The 17,475-nt window shown below is 38.3% G+C and overlaps 1 protein-coding gene across 1 annotated transcript in view; it reads left to right on the plus strand.

The window, feature by feature from the left end:
- ntn4.S (netrin 4 S homeolog) overlaps window positions 1–13,513 on the plus strand; it is a 79,317-nt gene extending 65,804 nt beyond the window's left edge. Inside the window, exons 8-10 of the mRNA XM_018256005.2 lie at window positions 5,202–5,270; window positions 8,624–8,794; window positions 12,760–13,513. Of these exons, the coding sequence (XP_018111494.1) occupies window positions 5,202–5,270; window positions 8,624–8,794; window positions 12,760–12,896 (377 nt within the window). The 3' untranslated portion in view covers window positions 12,897–13,513. The remainder of the gene's footprint in view (window positions 1–5,201; window positions 5,271–8,623; window positions 8,795–12,759) is intronic.
- Window positions 13,514–17,475: the final 3,962 nt, after the last annotated feature.

Below are 17,475 nucleotides of genomic sequence, written 5' to 3' on the forward strand. Positions count from 1 at the left end.
CATCAAAAGTATAGAACATGACTAAGGTCCAAACACATGTACAGAGGCTCTTTGCTACAATCCAATTCTATTTTTCAGGCCTAAGCATACTTTGCTTTTATGTCCAGTCATTTAAAAAACAGTTCACATTCCCATTATTTTTCTACTTTATTTATATCACTTTTCATCCTTTTTTAGGTTTGAAGGGAAGGACATACAGTATTCAGCAAGCTAATATTAAATTAATAAGCCTTTGGTTCTTTGTATAGGACTGAATCTTCCCCTCCTTTCAACGTTGTCTGGAAGATATTGTCCAAGTGTTATTTATCTTCATAAAGATCTTGGCACTAGAAGTAGCATATCTGAATCAGAAAGAAATGTGCAGTTTCTCATCCAGATGATTCTGTTCCAAGAGCTTCTTCTGATCTAGTAATCATTCACTTCTGTTGAGTTGGTAAAAAACTTGGCAAAGGAATTAAATTCTTGTATAGCATTCTGAAGAAAAATACAGTGAAAATACTTATTGACATATAAACTGGGCACACTTCATTTGGAATACAACTCTTACCAAACTGTGCTCATTTAAAAGGTTTTTAACAATATATGACGTTTGATAAAACAAAATTTGCTGTTGTTATACATCTATCCACAAAAGTATTTGTACCGTGTTTCTCCACAACAATTTAATTAGGAATTGTACTATATACAGACCTCCATTATACATAAAGTAGGGCTAATATACAAACATCTTGGCAAATTTGCACCCCTTAGGCCAGGAGTGCCAATACTTTACTAATGGGAGGTCTGTCCCAATAGGCTCTACATCCATAAAAGCATTGTTAGCATTCTGTTCCATGGAACTTATTACTTAAATATTGATTTATGAAAAAAATGATATTGCTATATTTAACAAACAACTATTTCTGTAACCATAACATAATAAATATCTGAATGAAATAGGAGGGTGATTTAGACAAGTTGTTTGTTGGCATATTCGTCCACTGATCACCAGCTATAGGTCTACTGGTAGATCCCAATATACATTTTGGATACCCCTTCCTTAGGTTAATGCCACACAGGCTGAGATCAGCCCCCATTGGGCATTAGACTTATAGGATCCAAACAGTCTGGAGCACTTAGAATATAGAAAAATAATTCCTAATTGGCTGTAATAAGGTATGCCCTAATAGTGTTCTTTCTGTTTAAAATGAACGCAGTCGCACCCACCCCCCATGTGAGCGCATGCCCCAGCTCCTATTCCGGCGCCCACAAATACACACTCATCGGGGCTCCCCAGTTCCGCAATGCGGTCTACATGCGGTTGGGTGGCATGCTGCCCCTCAAAATTTTCCGCCCTTCCGCCCTAAAAACAGAAGGTATTTACATGCCTAAATTAGATTTTAACTCTCACATAAGGCATTATAGGTGGAGACATGCAAATCACTGCTTTATGTCCCTGTCCCAACTATGCATCCAGAAGTGCTGGTTTTCTAGCACAGATACAGCCTAATAGTTCAGAGCCATATATCCAAACTTGCAGACTGTTTCTATCTTGTTAGATATCATCAGTGCAAAACTTTGGAACATGCAGCTAAGCAGAGAAACCGACCTGGTTAGGGTGAGCTGGGCTAAAAGGAGCTTAAAAAACCCTTTACAATGTAAGACAAGCAGCATAAAGCCTTCTGTAAACAGAAGGTATTTACATGCCTCATGTTACACACATAGGGTTGCCACTTTTCCGTGGCCCACAATCGAGTCAGGGGGCAGAGCCATGACATGGTCAGTGATGCTGCAGGTGGAGCGAGAGCCTCCATGTGGCGGGGCTCTGACGATTGTCAATCAAGGGAGATCCTGCCTGGTTTTCCTTATTTGGGCAGACTGTCTTGACCTAGGCAGCCCTTCTGAAAAACTGGCACCCCTATATATACATAGCGCGGTCTAAGGCAATATGGATGAAGACATGCAAATCACTCCTTTATGTCCTTGTGGCCACCTTTGCATCGCACAGATACAGCCTAATAGTTCAGAGCCATATATCCAAACTTGCAGACAGCCTGTTTCAATCTTGTTAGATCTCATCGGTGCAAAATGTTGAAACTTATTGTTTAAAATAAACAGATAACAACATTTCCTTATAAATAGGGCATCATTGAAATACATATTATAGTTTTTTTTATATGAATCATGACAGCTAAGAAAAGCAGCAAACCCAAGATAATGATTCACTGAGAAAATTATGAACTTTTATGGCAGTCACGTCAGCTAACAAGACTTGTATGGTCTGAAAACCTGTTATCCAGAAAGTTATAAAATACACAATTGCTATATTTGTGACTGCTTTTCTCTTTCCCTTTAATAATAAGAAAGTGGAGCCAAGTACCCCCCCTTAAGGCCAATATACAGAACATCGTACCAGTGTGATTGGTGGTGCAAGCTCTGTACTGCACTGCAGCCTGGAACAGGTTAAAAATCAGGCTTATGATTCAGCCACATTCACTCTGGTGTCTTGCATCTGACTGACACATAAACTAGTAGGCATTCCAAAGGACTTCCACATGCTGCCACTGGATGCAGACGCAAAAAAAGTGCAAAAAACTCCCCTTCGGCATAGTGTCATATGCACATGTCATCTGTTTCTACATGTTTTAACTTTCATGAAAGTGACCAAATCAGATCATATTGTGATTAGAATACTGGCTAGTGGGTGTGAGCTCCATTGTAAAACCTCTGAGTTGAGCTGCAGCCAAACAAAAATCTACAACTCGAGCACATTCTCAGGCATGGCCTGGCATAATTTATATCATCTTATTACAGGGACATCTCTAGATGTACATTTAATTCCTGCTGTTTTATAATAGTCTATGCAGTGACCCTGAAGTCATGTTAAAAGTGGTTACATGATTTATTACTGAAGTAGAAATCCAAATGTTTTCCTCCACCACCACCAACACAGAAACTGTAGAAGTATAATAATAAATGCAGTCTTCCATATTCCTCACCTGTACTGAGGCTTCAGGAGGAACATTAACTCTTTCATTACAACCTGGGTCCCTGCCAGGTAGACTCTACCCTGTGACCCCCAAAACCCTAGGGTCTGAAGTGGAAAGTGCCTTGATGTGAAACCTGCTGTATATTTAACACAAAAATAGGAATTTGCTCTCCACAGGGTACCTAGCATTGCCACGTGAATATCTACTAGCAGTATTGCAGGCTTTTGTATTTAGTTAGCATTTATATTTACTTAAATCCCACCCTAATACACTTTTTATAATAAGAGCTTTTGCCAAATACATCCGGTGCAATCCAGTGATTGTGGCAAATGATTATCCTCCATCTATGAAATTGGATACATCTAATAAGGATACAATAATTATTTTGGCTGTACATTTGCCACATCATATCTTATTAGCTTTCCCATACTTTTTTGAGATTACACGAGCTATATTATTTGTTTTAGACAGATAAGTTTATTTAGTCAATAATAATAAACCTGTGAATGAAGTCACGGCTACTCATCATTAAAGCATTGTGGACTGGTAACTAAATACTGCTCCATCACACCAGAGGGAACTCTGTATGAACCTTCTGCTTTGATGATGGAAGTAATTAAAGGGCTATTCTTTCTGATGATTGCATGGGTGTGCTCTGGCTTTGCATCTCATGGTACATTGAGAGACGTTTTTTAAGTTTAATTCCTTTTTGTTTGATTACAATGAACGTCTATGAAAGGGCAATAACAATCAATTTCCTGCCTGTCCAGCTGGAATTCTTGAGATTAGCAAAATGCTTGCAATTCCACATTTTGTTAGTTAAAAATGAAAGATGGGTAGGTGGTTTGCCACTAATTGTCTCTTGGCATGCTGCCTACCAGCCTAAGTTAAACATGCTGCATTAGTTAGAATTTGTGTAAAGCACTGCGTATCTTGACAGCGCTATATAAATAAATGATGATGATGATGATGATGTAAAGGAGTTGCAGCTCCCTGATAACTAAGAGAAAAAAAGGGAACCCCCCTAACAGATCACATTGTTCTCTGCATACATGAGGCCCACTGTCATTGTAGAAACTGTTTTCCGTTGAGTTTGCCACCTGTCAGTCTAACGGTCATTTTACAAGGAACCAGCAGGGGGTTTGACCTAAAATTATTGTGATCAGGGAAAATCTGTTGGTCATTGCAAAGAATAAGGAAACCACAAGCCAAGCTTGTATTGCCTGTATATAATACAATACCACCTACATATATAATATACTTAGTAATTAGTAGCATAAACAATAGAGTTCCTGCCTATTAGTCAGTTGTGGATTACAATTTTCAAGAATAGACGAGCACTCCGTTTCCATCCGTATAGGTTAAAAGGTAACTTTTATTCCAACTTTGTTAAAAACATGGTGGATTACAATATGTGAAGTGGATTGGATAACAGATTGGAAACTGCAATGCAAGGACCTCCCTTCTCTGTCTCTGCATGGCACTTAATCTCTGTAACTCTGTTTATTTATTGCAATGTTTGTTCCATCTGTCGATGCTATTAATTATTGTAAAAATGCACATACTGCATTCACAATTAGAGCTATATACTGTAAATAAATATGTTCATACAACTATTAGGCAGTTGTTAGGCAGATGTAAAGCTTTAGCAATTGTTTGGATGAGGAGAAATTGGAGTAAAAAATTAGACTAGGCAGTTAACCTGTGGTAAAAGGAATATTGTGACCATTACCATTTACCATTTACCATTTACCATGTCAGAGAATAGATAGAGAAAGACAGATGTTACGTTTAATTACAGTTATAAAGCTGTATGCAATTTTAAAACCAGTGAAAAATTGTAATTAATCTACATGGGAAAGTTGCATAGAATTGCCATTTCCTTTATAAAACCTCATTGCATTTTGGGGTTTACATTGCCTTTAACTGTGACTCTAATTAGAGGTACTTGGGTAGTTCATTTACACATTTCTACTGGAAACACTTACTGGGATTGCACTAATATCAGTGTTTTACTTGAAAAAGCACAGGCAGCAGTAGTGTCTGTGAATCACATTACCACTTTGGATACACTTTTATTTATATGGAATTTAACTTCAATCAAATTAGAACCACATGGCACCCTAATTACAGAGCCGATGTTTCTTCCATATGTAGGAGAAAGTGATTATATTTGGGGAAACATGCCTCTAATATAAACTGATAGTTTTTAACTTTTATTTCTCTTTTCAGGGAAATGTGAGTGCAAGGAGCAAGCATTGGGAAAGCCTGAAGTGTTTTGTGGCATGAAATACTCATATGGTAAATATCCTGTCCTTGGGAAAGCTTTCATTTTTCATGCTTGTTTATGCCAAATTTAGCAGCCCACAAGAATTAGTAATACTGATAATGTTTGCATCCAGTCATAGCAACCGATTAGCATTTTGTTTTTATTCATCTGGTGCAGTTTCAATAATGGAAAGGGTTGACCGGCTGAAAATCTAAAAATCCTGTGTTGGGTCCTGTTGCTGATTTCTAAATATAATTTTTTTTATTAGCTAACAATGCACAGCAACTTCAAAATACCATCTTCTGCAAGAGGTCACTGCATTTTTCATAGGTAAATAAAATATGTGCACATACCATGCAATGCAGTGATATATATGTGTTCCACTCCCTTCATAATTTGTACATAATGGGGCTCATTTATCAACACTGGGCAAATTTGTTATCTAGTTACCTATAGCAACCAATCAGTGATTAGCTTTTTAAAGCCAGCTGCAAGTAGAACAATGAATGCAGCAATCTGATTGGTTGCCATGGGTTACTGCCCATGGGCAAATTTGCCCAGTGTTGATAAATGACCCCCAGTATGTGCACTTGTTTCATTTTGGGAAGGTCTGGAGAGAAGTCAGAATTAAGACAGTTCTGCATATAAGATTAAAATCATGAGTTCTTTGATGATCAATGATGATATTGAGTCTTTTGACTTTGGAGATGAAAGACAAACAACTACACTATAATTTTGGAAGAATGGTAGAGAAGGGAAAAGAGACATGGAAATGCGTGTTAGGTGGTGCTGACGGAGATGTATACTGCAAAAGTAGGAGTAAAATGAAGCAGTCATTCTACAGATATCAAAAACGATATAAGTCCCAAGGCCTCTTCAAGTAAAAAATATTAATTTATTGTTATTCATATTAAAACAGTAGCTAGTACTGAAGAGGCCTTGGGACTTATATCGTTTTTGATATAAACTTTTTTGTAGTTGAATGCCTTTCTGAACTGGGGCGAGTCCCTTGGGCCTGGCTGATTAACTATATGGACTCCCGATTTTGATAAGTCATTCTACAGGCCCTTGTTCATTTAGCTTAGCCTACGACTCCTGACCTGTGCTGCAGTGTTTGTAGGGTGCTATAAGTCTCCCACTGACCAATCCACAGCTTCCGTGTGCAATAGAGTAGAGGTAAGCACACCGACATTTCAATAGACAAGGAAGAGGGTGTAATCTTCCATTAAATAGATGGAGTGCTTACCTCTATTCTATTGCCTGTAGTTAGCCTGCAAACGGGCGACTGTGAGCACAGGGTCACATATGTATGTATCCAGCATGCAGACAAATAACTCATAGTGAACACACAATGACTTATGCCTCCAATGTGCAGCCAATTGTGTAGTTGTGAGTGCAGGGTCAATGAGCCATTGCCGACATACAACCTTATGTTATTACTATTATGAAATACCTGCAGTTGAGTGAAAAGGAAAGGAATAACAATTGTTTATTTTCAAACCTACAGTAACTGCAGATGGTTTCCTAAATGTGTTTCTTTGTTGCTGCCGGAAAAGTTGTGGATGAAACTGTAACTGTAGGAGTTGCATGGTCAGGGGCACACCAGCCATGGCAGCATTTCCCACAAGTTATTGGGGCGGCAAAAAGCAACTACTGGTAACCTATTTCCTGGTTTTAAACCGGAAATTAAATTGCGCTCTCTGCACTAGCTATGCGCCCACCCCCCGGACCCGCTCCAATTGGAGATGGTAAAAGCGGTGGGGAGGGGGGGCGGCATTACAGGACCCGCCTCAGGGAGACTCAAGTTGACTATGAGAGTCTTCTTCTAAATATAGATAATTTGGAAATTAGCCTGCTGAATTAAGATGGGCATATACCAAAAGATCTGCTTGGCAAATGATGATCTCATACGATAACGATAAGACCATAATAGAGGCCCATGGAGACCCATCACAAGAGGACCACATAAGCAGGCCAATATGGTCCCTGTGAAACGGGATATTCAAACCTGCAAATAGATATCTGGGAATTTTTCAATCACATCAATTAAACAGGCTGCCTTCTTGCGCACCCCCCCCCCCATACAAATACAATACTTGAAATAGTATTTTTTCAGTTACTTAAACCTAATAAAAATTATAGTGGCTTCCTGAGGCTGTAGCTTCCTTTTTTTTTTTAGCCAGCTATTTTATGAAGGGAATGGACCTAAGCTTTTTTGATCGAAGGAAAATCCTTCGATCGTTGGATTAAAATCCTTCGAAACGTTCGATTCGAAGGATTTAATCGTTCGATCAAACGATTTTTCTTTTGATCGTTCGATCGAAGTATTTGCGGTACATCCTTCGACTTCGATATTCGAAGTCAAAGGAATTTACTTCGATGGTTGAATATCGAGGGTTAATTAACCCTCGATATTCGACCCTTAGTAAATGTGCCCCAAAATGTAGAGTTTCTATAAAAGTCAATGGTAATCGTTTTACTAACGACTAACTTTATTATTTTTTTCAGCTTATTAAAACAGTCAAGATTTTTGGTCTCATTGAAAATTAATTAATTAGATAATTGCAATGCAGTTTTAATTTTTTGTGATAATTTTATTTTCTTCGAAAAAAAAAACAAAACTGGGATAATTCTGACAAGTCTAAGATCTTTATTAAATATCTACTGCTCAGAGTCTTTTTTTCCCCCATGATCATGTTTTTTTCTCTGGGGCACATATTAATTAAAACGTTTATATCACTAAATTCGACCAAACTCTCAAACCCAATGCCCTTAATTTACTAATAATTATTCTCAATAAAATCAGTGCAAGAAACAAAATGGCAACAAAATCGAGCATTAATTCAAATCATGTGACTTTTCAAATTGTCGTTCTGAAAACTAGAATTTATCGATTTGTCGCCCAAAAAACTCTTAATATGTCGGATTATCGAATGAAAACTAGTGTCAAACAGGAGAAACTATAGAGAATCCTTAAGGTAAAAAATATGTTCCAATTGTTAAAGGGACCATCTGCCATTGACTTTAACATGACTGCGACAGGTTTTAGCTGCAGTATTTTCAAATGTGATTTTTAGCAGTTTAGGATCATAATAAATCTCTTTTTTTCCATTGAAAAATTCAGATTTTTTAGCTCTTTAAAACTCAACCAGAAAGATTCGAGACTTGATAAATAGGCCCCTTGAATTCAAGGAAAAAATTAAATGTATTTAAATTCTTACTTCCTATGCTTTTACTGTATATAGATGTAAATGTGACATATTGCTAGGGTGTAGTAACATTTATTGCTGTAAAACTACAGAACAGGAATCTTCCAAAGGAGGAATTTTGTATTTAGCAAGATATTTTGTGCAGGTGTGTCACTTTCTTTTTTTTTTCTTAATAGTGTTAAAAGTAAAGATCTTATCAGCCCATGATAAAGGTTCGCACGCAGAGGTCAACATTAAGATTAAAAAGGTGTTGAAAATGTCAAAGCTCAAGATTCGTCGTGGAAAGAGAACACTTTATCCCGAATCTTGGACTAATAGAGGGTGTACATGTCCCATCTTAAATCCTGGTAAATATTACTTCTACGCTTTTGTTTAATAAAGGAGGATGAAACCTTTAGATTTATTTCTATATCACAAAAGTTTATGTGCATATTTTACATTTCTCCTGATCCTGATGACTTTATTTCTGATTCATGAACCTTTCCTAGATTTTCCCCACAATCACTTTTACTAAACACTATGGGGCACATTTAATATTGGTCGAATATCGAGGGTTAATTAACCTTGATATTCGACAGTCTAAGTAAAATCCTTCGACTTTGAATATCGAAGTCGAAGGATTTACCGCAATTCGTTTGTTCAGGATAGCAGCTGCAGTATTAGCTTGGTGTGATATTACTTCCTGCCTGACTCTCTCCCTGCTCACTTATAGCTCTGGGCTCAGATTACAGCAGAGAAGGGAGGGGGGGTTGAGAGGAACAAACTGAGCATGCTCATGCCAGGGCAATAAGGTTTAAGCTGAAGGCAGGAAGTCTGATACAGAAGCCCATGTGTACACAATAGAAGGAAAGAAATGCAGCATTACTTTGAGGGTTTACTCGTATATTTAGGTGGACCTTTCTGATAAGTCTTACTTAGTTTTAACCTTTCCTTTAATAGTAAAACAATAGCTTTAAAAACAAAAATGTAACTTAGGTTTATTTTCATGACATTAGGAATTCTACACAAATTTTACACGCTTGCATAATAATTAACAGTACATTGTCTTTTTCTGATAAAAAAAGACGTAAAGGATACTGTAAGTAAACCTTTAAAATAAGTGAATATAAAATTGATGAGGGGGCTATTCTAAGCACTTTTGTCATTTACATTCATTATTTATTTATTACATATTAAGGGATACATGTACTGTAAATATGAATGAATTTTGGTACAACCTGCTGATCAGTTTCTACCAGTCTGACCACCAAGTAGTCAAGGATGTTAGGATAAAGAAAGAGGCCTGGTCTGATTAGGGGAAAAAAAGAAACCTTTCTCATATCTTTCCCAATCAAATCAGCCTCTTTCTTTCTCCTGACAACTTCCTTGACTACTTGGTGGTCAGACTGGTGGGAATCTGACCAGCAGGTGCGACTGTTGGAACAAAATTCCTTCTATTAACAGTACATGTATCCCTTTATATCTTGAAATAAAAAGAAAATAAATAATGAATGTAAATTACAAAAGTTCTTAGAATAGCACCCTCATCAATTTTATATTCCCTTATTTTAAAGGTTTAATTATCCTTTAAGTAAGAAGTTCCCAAACTGTGGGTCTGGCCCCTCTGCATACCTCCCAACTGTCCTGTTTTTCACGGAACAGTCCAGATTTTGACAACTCAACCTGCAGTCCCAGATTGTTACTGTAATGTCCTGACTTTCTCTTTAATCTCCTGCAGTTGAACAGCCAGAAAAAATTAAGCAGGTCTCTTGGGGAAACTGACTTGCAGCTTAAAGGGCAATTCATCTTCATTAGCAAAACTGTAATAACACATAAAAACCACAATGTGTTCAAACTGGGGTGTAGCCACAGAAATGGGTGTGGTCAAACATATTTTAGTCCCTCTTTCTATTTCACAAAATGTTGAGAGGTATGGCTCTGTGGAGGCCCAGGAAAGTGGATGACGGCCCTGCGATAAGGAGAACTAAATCCTAAAACAAATATGGCTATAAATGTATTTTATACTAAACATATTGTACAGTCTCCAAGGTTCAGCAGCACTATAACAGTAATGAACCATATCTTCAAATTCCACTGCAGCAACTCCCCATCATGAATCTTGTTATTCCATCTTTTGATTGTCAGCTGCACTGCACATGCTCAGTGTACTCTTGGCGGCTGATGAAAAGTTGAGCTAAGGAGTCGTTGGTAATCATCAAAAGATTAGCAGAAAGTGAGGTTCTATCTGACATAGATGCTGATTATTAATCATTTGTGTTCAGAGTGCACTGATTTGGAATCTGGGAATCTGAAATAATTACTAATCCCACTAGTGTTTTTAATTTTATACTGAATATACACTGCATGAATCTGTCCCTAATCTCAGGTAAGTGACAGCAGCACAGAGCATGTGCAGTGAATCCGAGAAAAGAAGATGGGGAGCTACTGGGGCATCTTTGAAAGCAAAGATCTCAACTGCTAAAGTAAGGTGACCAGATTTTCAGAGTGAAATCTGGGGACATAGCGGAAAATGGCGGCGCACGTAGTGCACGGCGGCAATTTTTTTAGACCATGCCCACTGTGCAAGACACGCCCCCGCTAACCACGCCCATCTTACAAATACACCGTATGTCAATATATAAATGAACGCAGTGGCAATTCTGTGTATAACTACCCCAGAACTCATAGTAGCTTGGCACAGAGATTATTTCATGTATAACTACCCCAGAACTCATAGTTAATTGGCACAGAGATTATTTCATGTATAACTACCCCAGAACTCATAGTAAATTGGCACAGAGATTATTTCATGTATAACTACCCCCAGAACTCATAGTAAATTGGCACAGAGATTATTTCATGTATAACAACCCCCAGAACTCATAGTAAATTGGCACAGAGATTATTTCATGTATAACTACCCCAGAACTCATAGTAAATTGGCACAGAGATTATTTCATGTATAACTACCCCCAGAACTCATAGTAAATTGGCACAGAGATTATTTCATGTATAACTACCCCAGAACTCATAGTAAATTGGCACAGAGATTATTTCATGTATAACTACCCCAGAACTCATAGTAAATTGGCACAGAGATTATTTCATGTATAACTACCCCCAGAACTCATAGTAAATTGGCACAGAGATTATTTCATGTATAACAACCCCCAGAACTCATAGTAAATTGGCACAGAGATTATTTCATGTATAACTACCCCCAGAACTCATAGTAAATTGGCACAGAGATTATTTCATGTATAACAACCCCCAGAACTCATAGTAAATTGGCACAGAGATTATTTCATGTATAACTACCCCAGAACTCATAGTAAATTGGCACAGAGATTATTTCATGTATAACTACCCCAGAACTCATAGTAAATTGGCACAGAGATTATTTCATGTATAACTACCCCAGAACTCATAGTAAATTGGCACAGAGATTATTTCATGTATAACTACCACCAGAATTCATAGTAAACTCACACAGAGATTATAACTTTGATCCCTGCACTTCACGTGGAATTCTCTAATGCCAGCCAGCTTTGTGAGCAGTGCTGCTGCTGTGTCTTGCCACATTCCTTTCCTCCGTCCGTAGCTGAAAGCAGTTCTGTGCAGCAGGAGGGGGCAGAGAGGAATTGAATTACACCACAGGAGACACGCAAGTGAAAATAATCATGCCTCAGTCCTTCGTCACAGCTTTCTCGGTGCTGGTGCTTCCGGATTGGCCAATTTGCATAGTGCAGTCTTCTGCTAGAAGGACCTGCAAAGCTGGCTGCCTGAATGCCTGGCGATCCAGGGATTTCACGGGGTCTTTTTTACCACACGGGGACGGCCAACGGGGACAATTTGCACGGGGACAGCAGCTCTGAAACGGGGCAGATCCCCGGCAAACGGGGACGAATGGTAACCTTATGCTAAAGGGCTGTGGTCACCTTGGGCTGACTCTTTCCAGCTTTCTAATAATGGTCACTGACCCCATCTAAAAAAACAAATGCTCTGTAAGGCTACACATGTATTGTTATTGCTACTTTGTATCACTCATTTTTCTCTACAGGCCTCTCCTATTTATATTCCAGTCTCTTATTCAGATCAGTGCGTGGTTTCAAGGGTACCCACAAATAATAAAACATGAAAACCAATTACAAATATTATAATATCACTCTCTCTACATCATACTAAAAGTTAATTTAAAGGTGAACAACCCCTTTAAGTTATTTGTCATCTTGTTATGAGCTAAGGGGCATCAAAGGGGATCTTGAATTGGAAAACTCCATGAACCGCGGATTTAAAATTCATAACATGAAATGTGTGTGTTTTTGCTTTCTAGGCCTGGAATACCTTGTGGCTGGATATGAAGACATACGAACAGGCCGTCTTATTGTCAATATGAAAAGTTTTGTCCAGGTTTGGAAACCAGTTCTTGGAAAGAAGGTTATGGAGATACTAAAGCAGGACTGCAAATGAGAAGAGGAGATTTTTCACATGCACAAAAATGTACTTTATTGGGCACAGTTGGTAAAGGATAGAGAGGAAAGCCTGATGGAGCCTGATGGTTCCTTGTTGATTCCCGTGTACAGTGTTTGGTGGAGAATATTATTCAGATGGACGTTCACCAGTTCATCCTATTCTGGTTCCTTCCTTTTTGAAAACATCTGGAAATATAAAATTCAGTGAATGTTCTATGGTGACAATGTGAAGATATAGACTGCATTATGATCTAGTGATGGCTCGATTGGTTCCTACTCCCCAGGCAATGCTATAAATAAATTATTTTTATACATTGAAGGTACAGTCCAAAAACTACAATACCTTATATCCTTGAAGTGTTTTAAGTGTCGTCCTTTAAATATAAATATTTACATGGTAAAATGCACTTTACAGTCTTCTAAATGAATTTGTGTAACTTTTTTGCCTTTACATGCCGCAAACATGGCATTGAAGTGTTCCAACCATGATCGTATGCCACATTCACGCTCTGTAAAATGGTCTTGTTTGTTTTGTATTCTGTATTTTTTGAAAGCTTAATTTATATTGAAACATATTTCCATGAAAAAATAAATTGCTATTGTTTCTGTTTTGCACAATTGGTATTTTATTCTCACCACTGTGTGTTGTTTTGCTACTGGACAGGGAGGTATTGTGTCCCCCCTAGGGTTGCCACCTTTTTTTAAAAAATTTATCGGCCAGTGATGTGGCGGTAACACCGTGACGTAAAAATGGGTGGAGCTACGTGTAAAGGGGACGGGGCCGCGTGCAGTGTGATGCAAAAGGGGGCGGGCCCCATCGCGAGAGGGGCAGAAGACTAAGGAGAGGTACGTTTCTGCCGGAGGGCCAAGGGCTTTTGTTATACAAAAATACATTGCCCTATTGAAAATAATTCAGTGCGTCTACTCCTGCGCTCCCCTGCGGCTGAAGGCCTGAAACCGGAACGCAGGGGAGTGCAGCTAAAAACGCTTGTCTGTAAGAGCCCTCTAACCTGCCTGTTCCATGTCCTAAGTGCTTTGGTAAGTCAGCCTGCTTACTATGGGCTTCAGCTGAAAGCTGTCAGGCCTCTGACTCACAAGGTCCTGCCCTCTGGTATGGTTCATGTGCTCTTTGCTGCCTTTTAGATTTCTTTACAGTGTCTTAGGTTCAGTTTTATTTGCCCTCTTAGTTTATGGCTAATGTCTGTTTTGACATTCAATGTATTTTCACCTCTGTGCAGAAACAAAGAAAATCAGCTTTACTGGATTTATTGTGTTGCAATCTTATGAGATGTGTTGAGATTTAATCCATATCTCTTGGTTGCACCTAATGCAAATATTGTAGCCTCTCGTTCTTTGTATACGCAGTGGCTGCTGGAGGAACCAGAATAAAATGATGGCTGGTGGGGTCCTAAATGATGGCAAATTTCAATGTACTCATGCAAAGCAGATTATTTTTCAGAAGGGTTGGTGGATGGAAGCTGATGCCCTCTTTTTCCGACTTTATTTAAACTGACATTGATACCACTTCTATTTCAGAATCTGTGAATCCCAGATGTAACTGTAGCAGGTTATCATCATATTACGGTATATGCAGATGACTTGATTTTGTTTCATATCTGTTCCAATAACCAGCAATATGAGGCTTTTGGCTACATTTTTAAATTGAATTCTTCTCTTTCTTTTAAAACAATTCAGGCCATATTTTTCAAGGAGTCAAAACTTCTAAAGACTACACAGAGATCTTCAGCTAAAATTAAAACAGACCTTAGAAACTTGACACACATATCTCGTGGTTTGGATGTATAAAGGCATAATAATGAATACTATCCCCCGCGTATTGTATGTCTGCAAATAGAAAGCACAATTTTATATGAGCTGCATGGTAGCATTACTTGGGATAAATGTCTCCTGACCTAATCATTGGTTTCATTCAGAGGGCTTAGTCCTCCCACGTCATTAGCTTTTAAGAGATTGGCAAGACCACAGCAATGGTTCCATAGGCTTAGTCCTCCCTTGCTAGTGGCTTTTAATAGAGAGAGACTGCCCAAACCAACACCCATTTTCAATGTTACACGACCACCATTTAAAGGGACAGGTGTAAGGGTGTTACAACCAATCCTATAGGCGGGGCATAACCTCAGTCTCCAGGCAACGTACGGTTCCTCATTAAGCTCTGCTCTCTGTAATAAAATGTTTTTTCATTGGCCAGACAGTGTCTCACTCTCTCAAAACTTATAGGCTGAGGACAACATCAATCCTCACAGTTCTTGCAAAGTCTTGATACAGAAAATATAATCACATAGGGTTATACGCTTTGCTTTTAGGTAAACTGTGGGTTTAGCTGCAGTATTTATGAATTCAAATTGTTAGCAGCTTCGGGGTATAGTAAATATCGAAAAAATTAAAGTTTATTTTTCTCTAAAAATGTTAAGTTTTTTTTTCTGCTTTAAAACTCAACTAGAAAAATTTGAGTTTTTGTAACTAACCCCCTAAGAGTCCATAGATAATTGGCTTCTTCTATGATTTCCAAACTGGTATATATTTGGCAGGATATAAAATTCAACCGCACAAAGAAGGCACCAGCCCATTGATTCAGTCCTCTCTCATGTATCTGCATAGACCCCCATTATGATCTAATCATTGGCCTGAGGGCCTCAAGGATGTCCAAGTCAAGCAAAGAGCCATACTGTATGTTTGGCAACCTTATGTATGCCCAACTGAAGTCGTATTAACAAGATAAAATTAATTTTTTGCTGCTCAAGGCAAAATTAACTTATGCATAAATTCTGTGCATATAAATTTAGAAATTGTATTCATTAAAACACATTTCATTAGATATGTCCTTTGATGTGATAAAAATATTTACATGGAGTCAGTACAAAGCAAATCCCCTTAAAGTGGCTGCAGTTCACAGCAGTCCAGTTTAAGAGCACAAGGAAAGGCTTAATCTAGCAGTCATAATCACTAATCTCAGACTGTCATTGCTGCAAAATGCACCAGCCCAGGGTACTAATATAGTGAGTGCTGTACCACCATCTTGTTTCCTGTTTCCTGTGTTCCTGTAGAACCCCAGGCTAGTGTATTTTCAAAACAGAAGGACATCATTGTAGGGTCTGAGGTTAATGATTAAACACTGAGGGGTAACTAACACACTGGCATCCCCAGTTATTAACCATTTCCATGTCCTTTAACCAATTTGTTATAATTAATAAAAGCCAAAGGCCATTGGGTTGCTCTTTTACTGAATGGGGCAAACTTAGCAAAACTACTAGGGATGCACCGAATCCAGGATTCGGTTCGGGATTCGGCCATTTTCATCAGGATTCGGCCGAATCCTTCTGCCCGGCCAAACTGAATCCGAATCCTAATTTGCATATGCAAATTAGGGGCGGGGAGGGAAATAGTGTGACTTTTTGTCACAAAATAAGGAAGTAAAAAATGTTTTCCACTTCCCACCCCTAATTTGCATATGCAAATTAGGGTTTAGATTCGGTTCGGTATTCGGCCGAATCTTTCGCAAAGGATTCGGGAGTTCAGCCGAATCCAAAATAGTGGATTTGGTGCATCCCTAAAAACTACTAATGGAAACTTGCATTGGGTCAACACTGTTCTTTATTTTCATTTTCTCAAGGATCTAGCTTTCAGTCTAATAGTCACCACAGTCATTTTCTTGTAAGCTGTAGGCAGTTTTCTATATCTTTGAATTGGACATGACCCCTGAGAAAGTTCTTCCAATTCAGAGATGAGAGGGGAATGCAAAGGTCACCCTTGTGTCACTTCACATCTGATCAGAATCTGCTCCATAACTCTTGATCTTAATTAGAATGCGGCAGAATGTGTCATTATATCCAAGGAGATCAAGCATGAAATACTCATGATGAATCATATCCTCTACAGATGAGCAGCAAAATATCGTTATAAATATGACTAACTAGATAAAAATCACATCTTTTGCCAAAACGTTTACAAAATTTCCAGTCATTAGCTAGGCTATGAAATCAATCCACTTTTATTGTTTGTTTTGGCAGATGATATATAAAATGGGCTAGTTCAGGGAAAATACAAGTGATAACAATGCAATGAGCAAAAGACAGGTTTATTACAGTGAAGAAGTCACCCGCTTCCTACTGATGAACTATTTTAATCAAATGTATCTTCCTCAGTAGCTTCTGGAGTGTTGTGAATAGTTTCCATGAATTACTTATATAGAACACACAAACAAACTGTATATATATTGTGTATGTGGAACTGGACATGGCCTTGTATATTTCTGACCCCCAGTCTGCTTAATAGCTCCAAGAAGTAGTGTACAACCCTTTGCATGTAGTGGGCCAATAATTCTGCTTTATAAGTGGCAGGTTCTTAGTGTAATTCAGTCAGTCTTGTAAATTCACTACTGCTTCATATGATCATATGGTTGGGTTAGTTTTGTTGGGATATTTGGGGTAACCTCACTCTAGATATGAAAGACCTGAATATTGCCCCAATATTTTGAGTGGGTGGTTTTGCCACTGCCTTCATGGGAGAGTGTGGATGAGTGAAGATAGGAGAACTTCTAAAAAATTAATCAGCCAAAC

Source organism: Xenopus laevis, chromosome 3S (assembly GCF_017654675.1).
Source record: "Xenopus laevis strain J_2021 chromosome 3S, Xenopus_laevis_v10.1, whole genome shotgun sequence".
NCBI lineage: Eukaryota > Metazoa > Chordata > Amphibia > Anura > Pipidae > Xenopus > Xenopus laevis.